The 17,926-nt window shown below is 38.2% G+C and overlaps 2 protein-coding genes across 2 annotated transcripts; one reads left to right on the top strand and one right to left on the bottom strand.

Annotated features, from left to right (window-relative positions):
• The first annotated feature begins 1,740 nt into the window (after positions 1-1,740).
• LOC119797342 (Fc receptor-like protein 5) lies at positions 1,741-8,103 on the top strand. Its single transcript, XM_038306389.1, has 6 exons — positions 1,741-1,806; positions 1,894-1,929; positions 2,084-2,374; positions 2,598-2,870; positions 7,188-7,463; positions 7,604-8,103. The coding sequence occupies exons 1-6, from the start codon at positions 1,782-1,784 to the stop codon at positions 7,843-7,845; spliced, it is 1,143 nt and encodes a 380-aa protein (XP_038162317.1). The 5' UTR covers positions 1,741-1,781; the 3' UTR covers positions 7,846-8,103.
• Positions 8,104-11,768: 3,665 nt separating this feature from the next.
• Positions 11,769-17,608, bottom strand: otol1b (otolin 1b). Its single transcript, XM_038306388.1, has 5 exons — positions 17,509-17,608; positions 15,727-16,151; positions 15,547-15,636; positions 12,898-12,969; positions 11,769-12,815 (listed from the first exon to the last, which is right to left on the bottom strand). Exons 2-5 carry the CDS (start codon positions 16,136-16,138, stop codon positions 11,917-11,919), a joined length of 1,473 nt encoding a protein of 490 aa, XP_038162316.1. The 5' UTR covers positions 16,139-16,151; positions 17,509-17,608; the 3' UTR covers positions 11,769-11,916.
• Between the last annotated feature and the right edge of the window lie 318 nt (positions 17,609-17,926).

Here is a 17,926-nt window from a genome sequence, read left to right as displayed (position 1 = left end):
AGATATTTAACAAAAATATAGTAGGTTATGTTTCACAAAAAAGTTATATAACATTTTGCAGTTCCAAATGACTTTTAAGCCGCACTCAGGGCGAAATGCTTTAAAGTATATTACGGTAAGTCTTTTTCTGACATATGTCCTCAAATGTAGAGTTTTAGGTTTCTGTCACACTTTATCTCCTGCCATGTATGGTGTAGAATCCAAACATTAAGAAGTGTTTTAAATATTGTGTGTGAATTTAGTGCTACTCTGTGGCAACATTTCCTATAATTTGCCATGACAGCATTTTTTCTGTTCCCCACCTCAGTTACAGCATTTCATAACTGTGTTATTAAGTTTCTTTTTCCTGTTCATGTGATATTTTTGCAGTTAAGCTGGGCTTTTTTGACAGATAGAAAAAAAACAATATTAAACTCAAACATGTTATTTATGTGTTTTATTTCGAATGCATACCAATTACCTGATATTAACTTGTAATAATCTAATTGCATGTAATGAAGTCTAAATATTTGAAGAGGCCATCTTTAGGCCTTTTTTAAAATTAATGTTAATTGTTTAATTGACCAATAGAGAGCGTTAATAGACCAAGTATAGAGCCCAGATTAAAAAAAAAAAGTTAAAAATCAACCCACTGGACTTGTTTCCAAGTTTGAAGATGTTTCGCTTCCCATCCAATAAGCTTTTTCAATTCAAAATATCACAAAGCTAGAGCTGATTCTGAATGACTATGACCTGGATGACTGAGAATCTTCACCAGCATATAGAGCACAATTTTCAGCCCAAGATGGTTAACACAGGATTTATATATGATTTTTAATACTAAAAGTATTAAAAGGGATTTCTATGCTGGAACCAAAGCACCATTTACCCCAATAACTATATAATGTACAAAACACAGACAAAACAGTTTTTCAACTACCTCAGTTGCTATTATACATTTTCCAGCAAATTTCCAGGAAAGAAGCTGCTTCTTCAGGTTAAATGGTCACTCCTTTTTGGGCTGAAGGTTTAGTGCTCCACCGTCTTTCATTTCCCCAGAATTCATGAGAAATTATGACAAACTACTCTGTTGCTTCAGCTCATTCAAGCCTTCGGTATGCTGAGGTGAGTGGATCACAATCTGTGAGGATAGAATATCTGTGTATCATAGAGTGAAATTCATTGAAGTTAACAAGGCCTTTGATTCATGGGCTGCTTTTAGGTAGACGTCTCTTAATTCGCTACACCCAAGACGTACTAGATCCTTATTTACATCAAACCCTCCAACGTTGCACACAATTAAAATTAAACAGGAATATTAAAGTGTTATATAACTGCAAGTATTTCAATGCTTCAGCTGTTTTTAAACCTGATTTAAATAGTTAAATAAGTTTAAGTACTGGGGACAATTTTCAGCACTTCCTCTTTCTACTAAGGTACATTCATGAATAACTCAATATAAGAATATTTCAGAAAAAAGAGAGAAATTTTCTCTACTTAGAAAAACTATTTGGGTTCAACTCATGGAAAGTGGGAGCAACAACAAAATTGATGGGTTTATTTTTTCGGTTCAGTGTAATTGAATTTTGATTACTTATCTGGTACACTTTCAAAAAAATTTTGATGTTTCGAAATAAAGCTCAATGAAAATGAAGCACTTCTGCATTAAACTAAATGTAGGAATTGATCAGGGCAGCATTTATTGGAAAACAGGATATCCTGTGTGAAGAAAGTTCCACTTCTCTTTTTATTACGATAAAAAAATCCTGTCCCTTCTGTGTCGAACAGACGAAGTGAGCGCAATGGATGCAGTAATTTCCCTCCTCAGTAGGTTTACTTTGGTTTACTGCTTTGGTCTCATTTAAGATATTTGCTAATATGTTGACATATTAATGCTTAATTATTCTGCTTCAGTTCTTGCAGTTTTACCACACCTGGTTGTGTCTGAGGGTAAGTACTAAATACAACTATATCATTAATCTCCCCTTAAATTGATTGATTAAACTGATTAAGGTTCTTTAATTTATAGTTTATGCTTCTGCTACATAAAAGAATCAGAGCTGTTTTTCAATGGTTTTTCACCCTTGTGTTATTTCCTGTCCAGTTCCCACTGTGGCGCCATATAGGTCAGTTGTTGAAATAGTTTCTGGGAGGAGCCGTATATTCAGCGGGGAACCTCTACGCTTGAGATGCAACATTGATGATTTCTACAAGTCCACATGGAATTACCTTTGGTTCAGGGGATCTGTGCAGCTTCCACAGTCTGGGGAAATATTCCCGCTGTGGAAGGCCAACATTAAAGAGAGCGGCAAATATTCCTGCCAAGGAGAGAAGGAGACGCAGATAGGAAGCATAAAAACACACAGAAGTCCACCTGTAGAGATCAATGTTGATGGTAAGTTATTTTTTTCTAATCAAGAAAGAAGCGTTTTTGTATATCCGTGTTTATTCCTCTTTCCCAAATTAAAAAACTTTCAAACCATCACCCTACTCCTTGCCTGGTCATGTTCTTCTTTAGCACTGCAATGCAAAAAAAGATTATCGCTATTTCAAATAAAAGTATTAGACTGACTCCACAGTTTGACTAACAGGAAACCTTCTTCTTTGTTTTTTTTTAGGTGGGTTTGTCATCTTGGAAACACCACAACACCCTATTCTTGTTGGAGATAGCCCCCATTTGCTGTGCCGTGTCCGAGGGCAGGTTCCCGTCCATCAGACGGTCCTGTACAGAGATGGAACTGAAGTGATGGTACAGAACGGGAGCAGCTTATATCTACGCCTCCCCCATGTGACCCTGAGGGATCAAGGAATGTACTCCTGCAGAGCATCCTGGGATACAAAGAGACAAACATACTCTGTGTTGTCAGTTACTACTCCTGTGAATATTTTAGGTGAGTTAATACTTAATGTGGTGAAAATAAGAATCACATTTATTAATAGAAAAGTATTTTTCAGTTGCTGTACTGCCCTTTTCTGTCTGCTTATTGACTAAATTCTTCAGCATAATCTGACTATTAACAAAGACGTGTTTTGTTTTGTTTTTAACCAGACATGAATAATGCAGAAATATAAGCACAAATAATGCTGAAACCTTTCTAAGCCCTAAGGATGAATCATTACCGTGTCCTCAAATAACATAAAACTCAGAAGTTCATGTTTTTAGATGCTAAAAACACCCTTACCTTTTAAGAAGGCAAACCAAACCACTACTTTTATATCAGACTTTTTGTTTTTGGGCATCCATTGGAGCATGAATCTCCATCCAGGTCTTGTTTCAGCCTCTAGGAGGTGTTTAGCTACAATTTTTAAGCGCCTTCCATCTTCTCAGCAACTCTGACCAGATAAACAAAGCAAAAATGATCTAGAAATAAGTAAACATTTCTTAAATTTACCCTCTCAGGCTCAAATTAAGTTTTAGTTGCAGGAAAAATCTGATATTTGGAAAAATTATCATATGGGGTAGTAATAATATACAATTCAGACTTTTTTTTGAGAGAGACCTTCACATGCAATGAATTCTGGGATGTTGCAGATTTGCAACAGTGGCCCGGAGTGGTAAATTAACACTAAAGACTGAATCTGATATGAACATTAACTTTATTAGAATGTCAAAAAACAAAAAAATAACAAAACAAAATTTGAAAAAAAAAAGTTCGCTCACAAAATTAGAGACAACTTTTTCTCAGACTTTTTCTCCACCGACATCTCAAAACCTCTTGAGAAGGCTGTTTCTGTTAAACTGTTGCTCAAAATATAGGCAAACTGGTAGATAAAGCATGTAGCATCCATTGGTACCTGTTTGGGCGCACGTTGCGAATCCACAACTTTGAAATCGAGATGCCTCTGATGAAAACCCCAGGGGAGATAAAATCTACTTATTGGCATGAGTCATATCTATACACATTCATGATTCATCTTATGTAGTATTGATTTCAAAATAATGGAAATGGGTAGTGATACTTACAGGAAATTGGTGCTTAGAAAATCTGTTTCAGGGACACCAAGGACTCAGCCATGTTGAAAGTGAGTCAGCAGTGCTATCTGGTGAGCTGGAGAGAAACTGTTTGTTGCAAATGCACAACTAAGTCCTTCTGTTGTACTTCTGAGTAAAAAAAGCTGTTAAAATATGGATGTGGAGTAATTAGCTAAGTGGGATTTAGCTGTTGCAAATCTGCAACATCTGCCTGGAGAGGGTTAAGTGTATTTATCCTTAAGTGTATTGAGCATTTTTACTCTTAAAATAAGATCATTAGATAATATGCACATGAAATTAGACAATGCAATTGTTTTTTGTTATTATTTTAAATGTAAATTGTCTTGCTCTTTTGGCAAAGTGTCTCAATTACCTCCTCAATTCAAGAAAAAATGCTCTTATTTTAAGAGAAAATAACTTATTTAGTGAATTTTTTTGCAGTGCATTGTCCCCTGAGAAAAGAAACATCCCCACAGCACAATCCTTCCACTCCCGTGTTTTAAGATGGGGCTGTTATGTTGAAGCAGTAGTGCATTATTTGGTATCTGCTGCACATAGTCTACAATGTTAATGTCAGAAAGTTAATTTCTTCTCTCCTTTTACAAACCTCCTATTCCATGTGTTCGCTGTTTACTTTGCTTGTGGTGAATTTAAAAAAATAATTCTTCAATGTTTGTCAGCAACTTTTTTTCACACTCCTGTAAAATTCAGAGCTGTAAAGTGAAGTAAATTTTCTGCCTAAGCTGTGGGTTTCTGCAGCTCCTGCTGAGGTACAACGCCTTGTTGTTCGACAACAGCCTAACCAGTCACCTTAGGTGGTCAGCTATAAATTAAAAGAGTTGAGTTTTGATATACTCTTTCCAGTTTTTATTGATGAAATAAAAAGTTCTCCATGTGGCCTTTGAAGTTTGGATTATTTTTTTATATCCCAGCTCTGTTTCCATCTCCCTGACCTGTCTTCCGTTTTCTGAGGTATATTTGTTCATTATTGTTCTCCAAAACACCTCAGAAGAAGCCTAAATATAGGCTGGGATTTTATTAAACTAATTTAATAAAAATGTTTTACTGGATGACTTCTAAAGAAAATCGCTGGCACTTTATTTTCTGTGAAAGGAACAGGTTTAAAGGAGATGATTACAGCTATTCTAAAAAAATATTCCTTGTATTTAAGAGATATTTGCTACTGCTGTTTTGGTAAGGCTGTCATAAGGTTTAGGGGACAATTTATGGGAAATATGGATTATTCAGAGACACAGTTATTATCTCATAATTGTAAAAGGGAGGCCTGGCATTCTTCCCTCTAATTCATCTCAGAGGTTTTTGTGCTGACGTCTAAACTCTAAAGGTCAGGGAAGTGAGGGCGGCTCACTGGGTAGGGGTTTGTACAGCAGCCAGCTGGTTGCCGGTTTAAGGCCCCCACCCAGTCCGTCTCACTTGTATCCTTTTTGTCTGATGCTGGTAGTCAGAAGGCCCGGTAGCACCTGTGCGTGGCAGCCTGCTTCTGTCAGTGAGCCCCAGGGCAGCTGGGGCCACAGAGGAGCTTAGAACCATCAGTTTGTGAGTGTGTTTGTGAACAACTTAATGTAGTGTACTGTAAACACTTTGGAGAAGGACCCCAAAGCTCTTTACAGTACAATTGTTAAAATGCTATATTAGTACAGACCATTTACCAAATTCTCTCATCCACGTTTTCGTAGAACTTTCTTTGTGAAATGTTGTACAGCCATGTTGGAAGAGGAAGAAAGAGGTCATCCCCAACCTGTTCCCACAAAGCTAGGAGCATGAAACTATCCAAAATATATTGGTATACTAAAGTATTTAGAGTTCATTGTAATGGAGCCTAGGCGGAAGTTCAATTGAAGAAACTGATTGCTCTCCCACAGCCACCTGCGACACAGCCAATCAGCTTTGAACCACACCCCCAAGAAAGCCAATCGGCTTCCAAAGTTCATCTTTAAAGGCCTCCCATCTGAACTGGGAGTCGATGCGCTGTGTGACTTCATTCAGATGACACCGTTTGATTCCACCTCCTGTCTTATCTCAACCGGTCCAGTAGAAGATCGGCAGAAGACCGCCATGTTGAGCCTGGATCTGCCAGAGGTTTCTTCCCAGTTTTTCCTCTCCATTGTCGCTTCATGCTTGTTCATCATGGACAGGTTCTCTCAACCTGTGTTATCCAACTGGACTTCCATCTTCCAGGTCCCTGAGTGAAGCTCTAGTATCAGCTCACACAATCCACTGGATCTCTCCATAAAGCTCAGCAGACCGTCTCGCTAACCAGCAGTCTACAGACTGACCAACTTCATCTATCTCCCCTCCACCACCAGTTTCAGGCCTGGGGGGGAAACAGCCCTATTCTTTGCTCCTGTTCATGCATATCTATCAAAATTAAGCGCTATGTTTTCTGCCGAGGTCTGAGCACCAAAGACAAGTAATTGTATCAATAAATTTCTCCTAGGTGTCTTTTCTCTTCGTGTGAGTTTTTCAGATTGAACTGGAACTAAGAGGCCAAGCCTGACTCTTGAAAAATAATCCCACGTCAGGACCCCTCCTTCCACCTAACTTTACACTTGGTACTGCACAGTCAGACAAGTATTGTTCTCCTAGCAACCAACAAAACCACACTGCTCCATCAGATTGACAGCTGGAGAAGTGTAATTAGCAGTCTGGAGAGTACACCTTGACTGTTCTATTCTCTTGTGAAGGTTAGCTATCTCCTACCCCCCATTGGTCTATGTGACCTGGCTAGGTTGCTGTCTTACCTCTAGCTCCTAAATGTGTGATTCAATCCTATGATTTCTTGCACAGGTGGCATTTTTTCTTGCTAGACTTTATCAAACTCTTGAGAGTCACCCTTCCCTTCCCAAATGTTAGTAAAAACAGTCAAAATGTCCAGGGGCTTCATTTTTATACACCTGTAGTACTGATTGACTGAAAAATCTTATTTAAGTTATTTGGATGTTAAGGAAATACTTTTGAATATTTTAAGGTCATAATCATCTGTGTGAAACATTTTTCAGCCAATATCACAGACATAGAAATTGGACTGAAAATTAGTGAAAAAGCAAAAAGAGTCTAAATAAGAGATACTGAAACATATATTAGAAAGGCAGGGTAACTAGTGATCAAGCCCTTCTTAAAGTATTGCAACAGAATCCGGCTCATATCAGGTAAAATATGCTATAAGCAAAATAAAATTAGAAAGTAACTTTTTTCTTCCTTTCATCTTTTTCAGAGGTTCTAACCCTGCCGGTGTTGGAGATTGATGACAAAAACTTACAGCCCACAGGAAATAAAATTAAGCTGATCTGCCACACCCAGTACAACGCCCATGCACCTGCCCCTCCAGTTAACTACTATTTTTACAAGAACAACCATCTGCTGGGACCGGCGAAATCACAAAACCACATCTATGTCACACGGGCACCAGGATGGTACAGCTGCAGAGCCAAGGTGCCAAAGCTGGATATCATGAGGTGGAGTGAGCCCAAAAGCTTTGGAGAGGTTACAGGTAATAGTAAATAGTATATCTGCTTAATAGTAAATCTGCTTTACGGTTTGTGCTAACACTGGCTGATTAAAGTTTGATTTGTTAAAATTCCATCAAAGTCATGCCAGACCTCTAAGGTCTCTCTGTCTTTGACTCAACAGGACTAGAAATTAGTTTTCCAAATGGTCATCATCATCATCACAGAAACCAAATGTCATCATCTCCTTCTGTGTCACACCCACACTTCTCCTCGAATCCTCCAACTCAACCAACAACACCAAAGCATTTGGATCCAACTCTGTCTTTTGATCTGGACACAGAGTTGCATCTGGAGTTACCGGTCTTAACTAGTCGGCCACCTCCAGACCAGTTTCCAGGACAAACCAACACTCCAGAACCCTAAGGTGTGTTATGAGGGATTTCTTTTAGAATGTCCTTTGACATATCTGCAAGTCGGTCCTATTTCAGCTTCTTTGGTCCAGTTTCCATCATATCTAACAGAGCAATAATTTGAAGCTTAGCTTTCTCTCTCTGATTAATACCATTCCACTGTTCTGATAATATAGTTATGCTCTTAAGGTCTCATAATTCTTTACATCATTTTTACTAAGTCTAAAGGAAAATCTCTGTCAAAACCAAATAAAGTTTTCTATAAGCTGTATGAACTGTTGACTTTTTCAATTAATATTTTGTTTACAATCCTGCAGCACTGAAAAAAAATATTTAATTCATTGAGAAAAGACAAAGATAATTCTTTTAACAGAAGTTAAAAAAAGAAATGAGGACAGTAGAGGCCTCATCTTCAAAAGGCTTTCATGTATTAAAACATTTGCAAACATGTCAGCATGCTAAAAACTATCATCTTAATAGAACAAAAGGATTTGCTTTTGCAAGAATCACCAGAGCGGTGATTGCTACCATTTCTGCAGGAGTAGCTTTATGAATATGCAGTTCAAATACTAAATATTATTCAACAATAAGGGATGGAAATTCAGGGGCAAAACTTTCTTCTATCATTGTGGCCAAAGAGGAAGGCATTGGCAGTGACGTAACGACACAACTATAGGCCCGTAACCAACATTATCTGGGTGAGCCCCATATGAAGTACAACATGTGTTAAAGGCTCAGGATAGGGTGATAGTTCCATAAATCGGCCAAAAAGATACAATTATGCAATTTTCAGTAGTTCATTCAAAAGTTCATCATTCTTCACCTTTAGAAGACATGGATATACTTTAGTATATTAGCACAACAAGCCATCAAGCTACCTTGAGCCCCCTTCTCACCCATGCTCTCTCCATTCATCTGGTCGACATCTTTACTCACTGTAGCAGCAACATCCACCTCTCCCTCCTCGGTTCTTTGAAAGAACGTGTTTATTTTGGGAAGTTTTTTCCATTCTCCAGGCAGCTCTTCTTTCCTTTTTCTTTTCTGGAATCCATTTAAGTTCCTTTTTTTGGGTATCCATTGTTGCTCACACATTGTACGTAACTGTTATGGTTTTAATCTCCACTCTGGGTTACCCATAATTCCAAGCCGTAGTGTAAAAAATGAAATATTCTTATACATTGTACTTTTAAGATCTTAATTTCGGTTTGAAACATATTATATGAGCGTATTTTTTACCAACCGTCTAATGAACTATATGCAGTTATTAACATGGTAATTAAAAGTACCACTGTATGCTTTGCTATTGGTCTTGTGTTTAAATGGCTCACCTCATGTTGAAATGTGGCATGTGTTGTGGTATAAATACGGTCTGGTGTGGTCAGTCACTTCAGTATCAGGTGGGTTTAAGAGACATTTTTTGCTTCATTACATTTTCAAAGAGACGTCCTGGTCTACAGTTGCATAGGTGGCCAACCAGGTGTCAGCAATGGGGCCCCTAAGAGGTTGTGAGCCTGTAAGCAACTGCTGTCTCCTCTTACCGATATTTACGCTATTGGGCATTGGTACAAAGCCAGACGATGTAAAGAAATGTGCATATGAACATGTTTGAATTGTCAGAAATAAGCGGGAGTGGAGGCCTAGTGGTTGGGGCACTGTGCTTGGCTTCCAGAGGTTCTGGGACACACCCATGGGATGCCACTCTGGGTCCCTGAGGAAGACCCTTAAGCCCACACTGCTCCCTGGGCACTGCACATGGGCAGCCCGCTGCTCTCCAAGGGGATGGGTTAAATGCAGAGAGTGAATTTCATTGCTCTGTACTTGAGACATGCTGAGTGAAGATTCTCAGTCATCCAGGTTATAGTCATTCCGTAAAAGTTTAAAAACAATCCACTGGACTTGGTTTCCAAGGTTTGAAGACGTTTCGCTTCCCCTCCAAGAAGCTTTCTAAATTCAAATGACATTTGCATTGACAGGTGACAGGACCCCACACTGTAACATAAGCATGAAAAAATCTGAAGAGAAATACATGATGTACTGTCAAAGATGTTTCAGTAGTGGAAATAATTATTTATCTTTGGAAATTAAGAGTACACTTTTTTTTCCTAAATTAACAGAAAAAAAAATCATAAAACTGTACTACTATCAGTTTTAGAGTAAATCTGAATGTTTAACAGTGCTGAAAATGTTCAGGGGTATAAATAGATACTTATAACACTGCAAATGTCAGGTGAATGTTAAAGCAAATAAAAACTAGCGAAAAACATAAAGAAAAATGTAACAGTTTGGTAAGAGGAACAAAATAAGGGTTTTTATATTTAAAAAACCAGAGCAGGGAGTTGTTGAGTGAATTTACAGGATTAAGTAAATGGCCCTTCATTTAGGATAAGTGAATATTTTACAGATCCCCACAATCTGTCACTGTATACTACCTTGCAAAAATATTGATATCTTTTATTCATTTAACTGCTTTGTCAATAAAAGTAATGCATAATTATGAAATGAGAGGCTTTGGTGAAATAAAACCAAAATGGAACTTTTTGGGGCAACATCCAAAATAAGATGCATGGTAGAAAACTAATACGAAATATCAAGCTGAATGCAACATTTGATATGAAGACAGGCGTAGAAAATGACAAAACAATAACCTACGGTATCACTTTCAAGTAGAGCAACCACATTTAAAATGCAACAAGAGCTCAAATGTGTATGATTGAATTCAAAACACATTCAGGTGTTAATACGTCCCAGTCAAGGTCCAATCCAATTAAGGATATGCTGCAGTTTTACAGATTTACTGTTAACAGACACTCTTCTTGTAATGTGACATGGCTTCACAAATTTTTCAGAGAATACTGTATGCAAAAAGTTGTAGACGCACAGGTCTTAAGAGTATTGACGCAGAATAACTACATAAAAAGTAGGTCTTAACCTTGATTCCTACTCCTTCCGTTTCACCATTTTAAAACTACTTTATTTTAGTCTAGATATTCCATAAAAACATGTTTAGGTGCAATTTGTTGATGCAACCTGACAAAGTTTAAAGGTCCAAAACGGTCATGATTACATTCACAATGTGTAGTTATACTGGACATGGTTTCTTCAATAACAAAGCAAAAATAAACGTTCGTGATCATTTGTATGTCTTTTTTAATTCCTCTGTAAGGCTTTCGTTATATAAAGGTTTAATGGCATTAAAGGCCCTTTTCACAGTAATCTGGTAGAGAGAGAAAGAGGAAAGACATGCAGCCTATATATATGGAGGGGACTACTCTACTGGTACACCTCTTCTAAACTTTGCTATACCTATGTCATTTACTCAATGCAGGTTTCTGTGTCTTAATTTTTGTTTTTTCTAGCCTTTTTGAGTTTGGCTCAAAGAAACGCTATCAGAGTGAATTATTTTTTTTAGCTATACTGTGAGTCTGTAAATTATTGGGGGGGTTCTTGCAGGTGTTTTTGACTACGACATTTGATTTTTTCAGATCTATATGCTGATGTTTTGTCTGATTTAAAGTTTTCGTCTTTATATATTAAGAATTATTTTGTTCTGTAAAAAAGTGTTTCATTAGTGGCAACCCCTAAAATGTCTGTAATATAAAGGCATGACAGAGAGGCATGTGTCTTCTGACCAGAAGTAATAAACCTTGATGAGAACTAGTACTTTTCTGGTCGACATGTACAACGACATAGAAGGTCCCCCAATAATCTTTTTGAAAATAATTTTTTAGTGTTGGTTGGATGTATTTTATAGATTCTAGTATATTTTTTAATATGTTGTTTGTATTCTTTGTAATATTTTTTGAGAATCAAAGAAACTCAATTGTATGTATGATATGCCTTAAATATTTGACTCCCTGTCATCACAATTGTCCTTTTTGTTAAGGGTTGAAAAGGTGATACATGTCATTTGAGGTTATGAGTGACTGGTCTACTCACAAATCCTGATGAGAGAATTTAAACAACAAATTTACAGACAAGTATTTCACAGTTACAGTATAGCATAGCACCCTCAGCATTTGCTGTGATGAGGTTGTAACAGTTAAGCAGAAGAGACAGATTGTCAGCATTGCAAACCAAATAGGTTTTAGGCTTTGTCTGAGTAGAGCAGGAACCCAGAGAAGATGCTGTCGTCCTCACTGCTGGCGTACACCCCATTCCAGTCTCTGAACGTCTCCATCCAGACCTGATCTCCATATGCCAGTCTTAACACCACTAGACTTGATGCCTGGTCGATATCTTGGCCATATAGAGAGTCACGTGTCCTGACTTTCCGTGACCCATTCACCACAAGTGTGGCTCTCAGAGGCTGATTACGTACCGTGATGTGAAAGGAAAAGACATAAACCCCGGGGTGGACGCATGTGAAGCTATTGGAGCTCATGTTGAAGTGGTTTTCTTCATTGTAGAAGATTTTGTCAAAGCGGATTGGGAAGCCAGAAGGAGGAAAGGATTTCTTTGGAGAGATGCCGACACTAAAGGCAGAACGTTTCTGAGGCATTCCTGAACCTTTTGCTCCTTTTAATCCACGGAAGCCCCTCTCACCTCTTATGCCAGGATACCCTCTATCCCCTTTTGGCCCAGGCATTCCCCGTATCCCTTGTGGCCCTTGGGGCCCTGGAACCCCTGGTTCACCTGGAGGGCCAGGGTGTCCTGGATCTCCTCTGATGCCAACAGGGCCAGGGGTGCCATGTTTGCCATGCAATCCTGGAATCCCCATAGCACCTTGAATGCCTGGAGCACCAGGTTCCCCACGGTCACCTTTAGGACCTCTCTCCCCAAATATGCCACAGTCCCCTTTATCCCCCTTCTCTCCTTTAGGACCCTGCCCCATAGCTATGCCAGGAGGTCCAACAGGCCCTTCTGGTCCTGGTTCTCCTTTCTCACCGCCAGTTCCATTTTGGCCAGGTTCTCCTTTTTCTCCTTGTATACCTTTGGCACCTTGTAATCCTGCTTCACCCTTTTCACCTTTAAGACCAGCCTCACCTAAAGGGGTAGAAACTGGTATCAGAATAATTTGGATGCAACAGTTTAAAATAATTTAACAACCACCTAAACAACTTTATACCTTTTTGTCCAGATTTTCCTGAAATACCTGGTGGCCCTGATGCTCCACTGTGTCCTTTCTCACCTTGATCCCCTAAAAGATTCATTTGAAAACGTAAGATAAGGGTTTATCTTTTAAAAAGCCATTATGTAATTTTTTACTTAAAAAATATCTTTAAAATAGTCTTTTTATTTGAGACTTTTCTACTAAAGTATCCTTTGATGAGTAGACTGACACCTCAGTCGTTCAAGCCTGTATCCAATATCCCCATTGTGGGACAATAATGTGACTTTTCTATCAATTTTTTTTCTATCTTCTACTTATTTTACAACAGGTTGGAAGCTCTAGTGCTGTTTGACGGATGGGACGTCGATATTATTTTGGTCCGACCTAGCAAACAATTGAAGCATTATATTCAGGATGGATTTTGTTGATGCTCAGAAGAAACTGGCATCCTGTTCAACCCAGAAACCAATGGCAACCCTAAGTAAGGTGAAAAAAACAAGACAAAAAGCTACAAGAATGAGCATAAGAGTGCTGTAGTTCTTTGTTTTGGCCACAGGTGGCAGTATCATGAGAAAACTCTGCAATGCCCTTTAAAAAGATTTAAAAATGTTGAAAGACAGTCAATAGCCTTTCTTGATGTCTCCAATGTCAACCCTTTTCTAAGTATTCTTTAGCGACACATATTTTCAGATGAAAACCCTTAATTAAAATAATTTCCATTTATTAGTGGTGTTCCTCAAAGTTCTGTACTCAGCCTCCTTTAGCTCTTCTTATTATATCTTCTGCAAATTCAGTATGATTATTCATTTTTGTGCAAAAACACCCAGCTTCACCCTCTCTAAATCATATGCTTCCCACCTACTGTGTTCTGAAACTTTTTGCAGGAAATTAACTATAGTAAATTGGTTAAATATGGTTCACTATAGTAAATAGTAAGTGAGTAAAACTGTATTAGTTTTGCACATTTCAGTGGCAAGACAATTCAAGCTGCTTAACATCATAAAAACATCCAAACAAATGTGAAGTAGAACCAATAGAAACAACAACAAAGTACATAAAAATCATTGAAACATTGAATCATAACACATAAATCACAAAAATCATCAACCCGATAAACATGATAATCATAGGGAGAGGTCAATGTGTAAAAGCATATTTTGTTTCAGGGGCTTGTAACCTGGATTTGTTTGCAGACTGCTAGGCAGCTCTAAAAAGGTGGGTCTTGATTTAAAGAAATTTTGTGTTGTGTGGCTGTTTTGCAGTTTTTTGGACTTTCTTCCAGAGGTGGTTTAAAAACTCTTTAAAGGGGTCATAGAATGCAAAACCACTTTATTTGGTTCTGGCCTATACTTTTGTCAAGCCTCGAAATTGACATACAGACCAGCCCACTGGTTCACGGCCCAAGAACATGAATAGAGGTAGATGTAAGACACCAGTTTAGCTGTTAAGCCTAGAGTTGTGTTTACTTCTACAAGAATTACAAAGCAGGCAGTTTCTCTATTGAAAATGAGCCAGACCGCTGCTAGGCCACTGACTGGACTGGACTGAGCATTCGAACCGAGGCATCACTCCAGGGCTTCAAGTTCAGTCGCTCCGTCCCAGGCTGACTCCCTCTCCCCGTCCGACGGAGTTCCCGGACCAGCCTCAGAGCTCACAGCTCAGTTCTGCTGCACTGTAGACGACCAAAATCGCGGATTTTGAAATTTTCCCCAGACAGTTTTTTAGGTATGAAAAGTAGGACATGTCCGGGGAAAAGAGGACGTCTGGTCATCCTAGTGCTTGTTGCTACGATGCGTCTTTGCTCAGCAGTTTCACTCATTGTAAACCAGCCAATCAGTGCACAGCTCATCTAAATATCCATGAGCATACCGTAAAAGAAAAAAAAAACTGTTGTTTTATTCTAGGGCTTATAACCAGGCTTGCTTTAGGGCTGGTAGAACAGCAAATATGCCATTCTCAGCCCAACCAGTGTTACACACCATATTCAGAGACCTTAAGGACCAGCATCAAATACCCTTTAAAATCATTCTATGACCCCTTTAAAGATTGAAATTAGGTTCTGTACTCAAAGGAAATATTTTAAAGCCTGTAAATTACTTATTTTTATAATGTTGCCCTTCTAGCAGGACAGCAAAAGTAAAAATACCATAGAATGGTGTAGATTAAAGCATTTTTTTCCCTTTATTTCCAAGGGTTTGCACTCAATATATTTCTTGTCTCAACAACATGTATTTATGATCTCCTAATGACATTATGGATTCTTGATTCATTTTTTTTGGAACAGGTAAGTCAAAGCCTAGAATATATTCCAATTAAAAAACTTTTATCTTTAGCTATTTTACAAAGGATAAATTTCAGTATCTCTATATGTGAAGCTAACATAGCCCTAAGTACTTGCAGATGTAACTGCAGAGGAAGGCATTTCTACAAAATATTTAATCAGAAGGGCTGGAAAATATTCAGGTTACATTTACTAAATGTATATTTTAATAATACATGTATATTCAGGTTTTCTATTATATTTATCAATATCATTTTTATCATTCTTGTTGTACCTATCATTTTTTTTATTGTCTACTTGTTGTTGTTTTCACTGTAAAGGTGCTGCTTATCTGAACATTTCTAGACATGATGCTTTAACAATAAGGACCTGAGTGTATTTACCTTTCTCTCCTTTAAAGCCCATTGGACCACTCATTCCAGGAGGTCCAGGTATACCCTGCGGTCCTGCAGGTCCTATATCACCTGGGGGTCCTAAGTTAATACAAATGATTAAATGAAGCTACACTCACAATGGTTATTATTGTAATAAAATAACATTTAACACATCATTTAGTTTGATACCTGCTGAGCCTCTTTCTCCCTTTGGCCCCCTGGGTCCCCTGTCAGGTGGACAGCACTCACAAAAGTTGAAGTAACACTCATTGTAGTCCAGGGTGTAATTGTCTGGGCCGACACCTGGGGGCTCAGTGTTTTCACCATAGTGCTGTGGAAGGTTGTGGTCCAAGTAGGTGGTCCTCAATGCAGTGGGCTGCGGCGGAGGCTGTGGCTGAGGCTGCGCAGGCTTTGGAGTCACCACTATTTTAAGAGTCTTGGGCACACTGGTGGTGACCGGGATTTGTGGTGTTACTTGTGGGACGGGCTTCTTTGTATACAGGTACTTTGGTTTGGCTGTAGTTTTGACCTTAGTGCATAACACCACAGAGAGTGAAGCTACGATAGCCACAAGAGTCCACTGGCAGGTGATAATCCTCATTGTTCACAGGAATCTGGGAATGTATTAGAAAGAATCCAAAGCCTCAAAACAGGCGTCACATCTGTTGTAGTAAATTTATGTCAGCAGTCCTTTTCTTTTTCTAAATATAAAATACAGAAAATGCAGTGAGTTCATCAATGACCTAGTTTTTGAATTGGTGATAGTGTCCAAAATTATTAGTACCGTAAGTCATCTATAATGTTACTTTCTCCAAAAATATAAATATGATATGAAACAGGACCCTTTTGGTCATGGCAAAGTTTCAATATGTAATAGAAAACAAACATGCTATTCAAGGAAGGAGGCTGTTTTTTTATATTTCTTTGACAGATTTTTTTCTACAGGATTAGATTTGATCAAATGTGAGAGCAAAACTTGACAAGTGAAAACATTTTTGACAAGAAAGGTTGAAAAAGGAGCCAAGTTCCTCTTATAGCCATGCATAGTGGGCAGTATAACCACGTATAATTAAATCTCTTAAAGGGGTCAAGTCATGTAAATTCAAAAGCAGATTGAAAAGCCTTAGTTGAAGAACGAAACCAAAGAGCTTTACACATCAGGGCTAAAACAATTAATCAGATTAATCGATTATTGAAATAATCATTGACTAATTTAGTTAGTAGAGAGTCAAAAACATGCCTTTGGCTGACAGAGCGACCCACTTAGTGCAGCATTATTATCAAAATTGTAAAAAAATATATATAAAAAAAATATATAAACATTTTGCACTAAAGATAAAAAAATGTTTTCACCTGTCAAGGTGTTAAATCCAGAACTCATCAAGTGGAACCATTTTAATTTCACCTGATTTAATTTCGTAAAAAGTCTTTTTTAAGGTACCTTTTGATATCCAATTATCAATCAATTAATCGAAAAATTAATCGACAGATTAATCGATTTGCAAAATAATTGTTAGTTGCAGCCCTAATACACATAATCACTAGTAGTTATTCTTTGTTTGCATTTTGTTTGTTGAATCGTTGGGACATACCAAAAACAGCCAACAGCACCAGACATGAATTTCTAATGCTCAGAAAGAGAAGCTAAATAGATTAAGGCTCAAACCAGAACCATAGTCCAAAGAAAAATAACAAAAGTCCTGAAGAAGGTCAAGAGAAAGACTGATCAAAACTGCTTTAATATTCCCTGAAAAAATATAAATGTCTAAAACCCAAGCTTGATTTTTTGACATGTCTTGAGTAATTATTCAGCCTTTTACGATAAACATGCTTAGCCTGTCAGTTGAACTCAAGCTAATATCGTCGTGATGAAATTTTATTTAGCGTCCTGTCAAACTTCTAATTAACTTCTAATTAATTAACTTCTACAGCTAATCTTAAAAAAGCCTTTTAAAAAACAGTGGGACTTACCCAGATGTGTATGAGTGTTAAAGGCATTTATTCTCTCTGGGGGTGTTTTGTCTGAGGCACCAGGAGCTCCAGGTCCTTCTGTTACCTCTGCCAGGCTTGGCTGAAAGAACATATCATCAGTTGGGAGATTTTTTTTTTTTTTTAGTAGGAAGCAAAAAGGGGGAGGTCTTTAATCCCACTATGGTGGGCTGAGGCCCAAAAAGAAGCACTGTGCTGTGGTCCATTTTCTGTGTCCCTGTTGTGTAGAAAGGTGCTTTTGTGACATGGAATACAGCGCCCGCCTGGTGCACTCCCTCACCATGATCTGGGCAAGGAGCAGAGGCCGCTGGGCCAATGGGTCACCCGATACGAGAGGCATTCCTTCTATCCAGGCTCTTAAGGTGGGACAAAGCCAAGCCAAGCGGAGTCAAAGACAGAC

Source organism: Cyprinodon tularosa, unplaced genomic scaffold, assembly GCF_016077235.1.
Source record: "Cyprinodon tularosa strain WSP-4 unplaced genomic scaffold, ASM1607723v1 ctg58, whole genome shotgun sequence".
NCBI lineage: Eukaryota > Metazoa > Chordata > Actinopteri > Cyprinodontiformes > Cyprinodontidae > Cyprinodon > Cyprinodon tularosa.
Note: the sequence above shows the minus strand (reverse complement) of the source record. Positions and strands in the feature narration are given on the sequence as shown.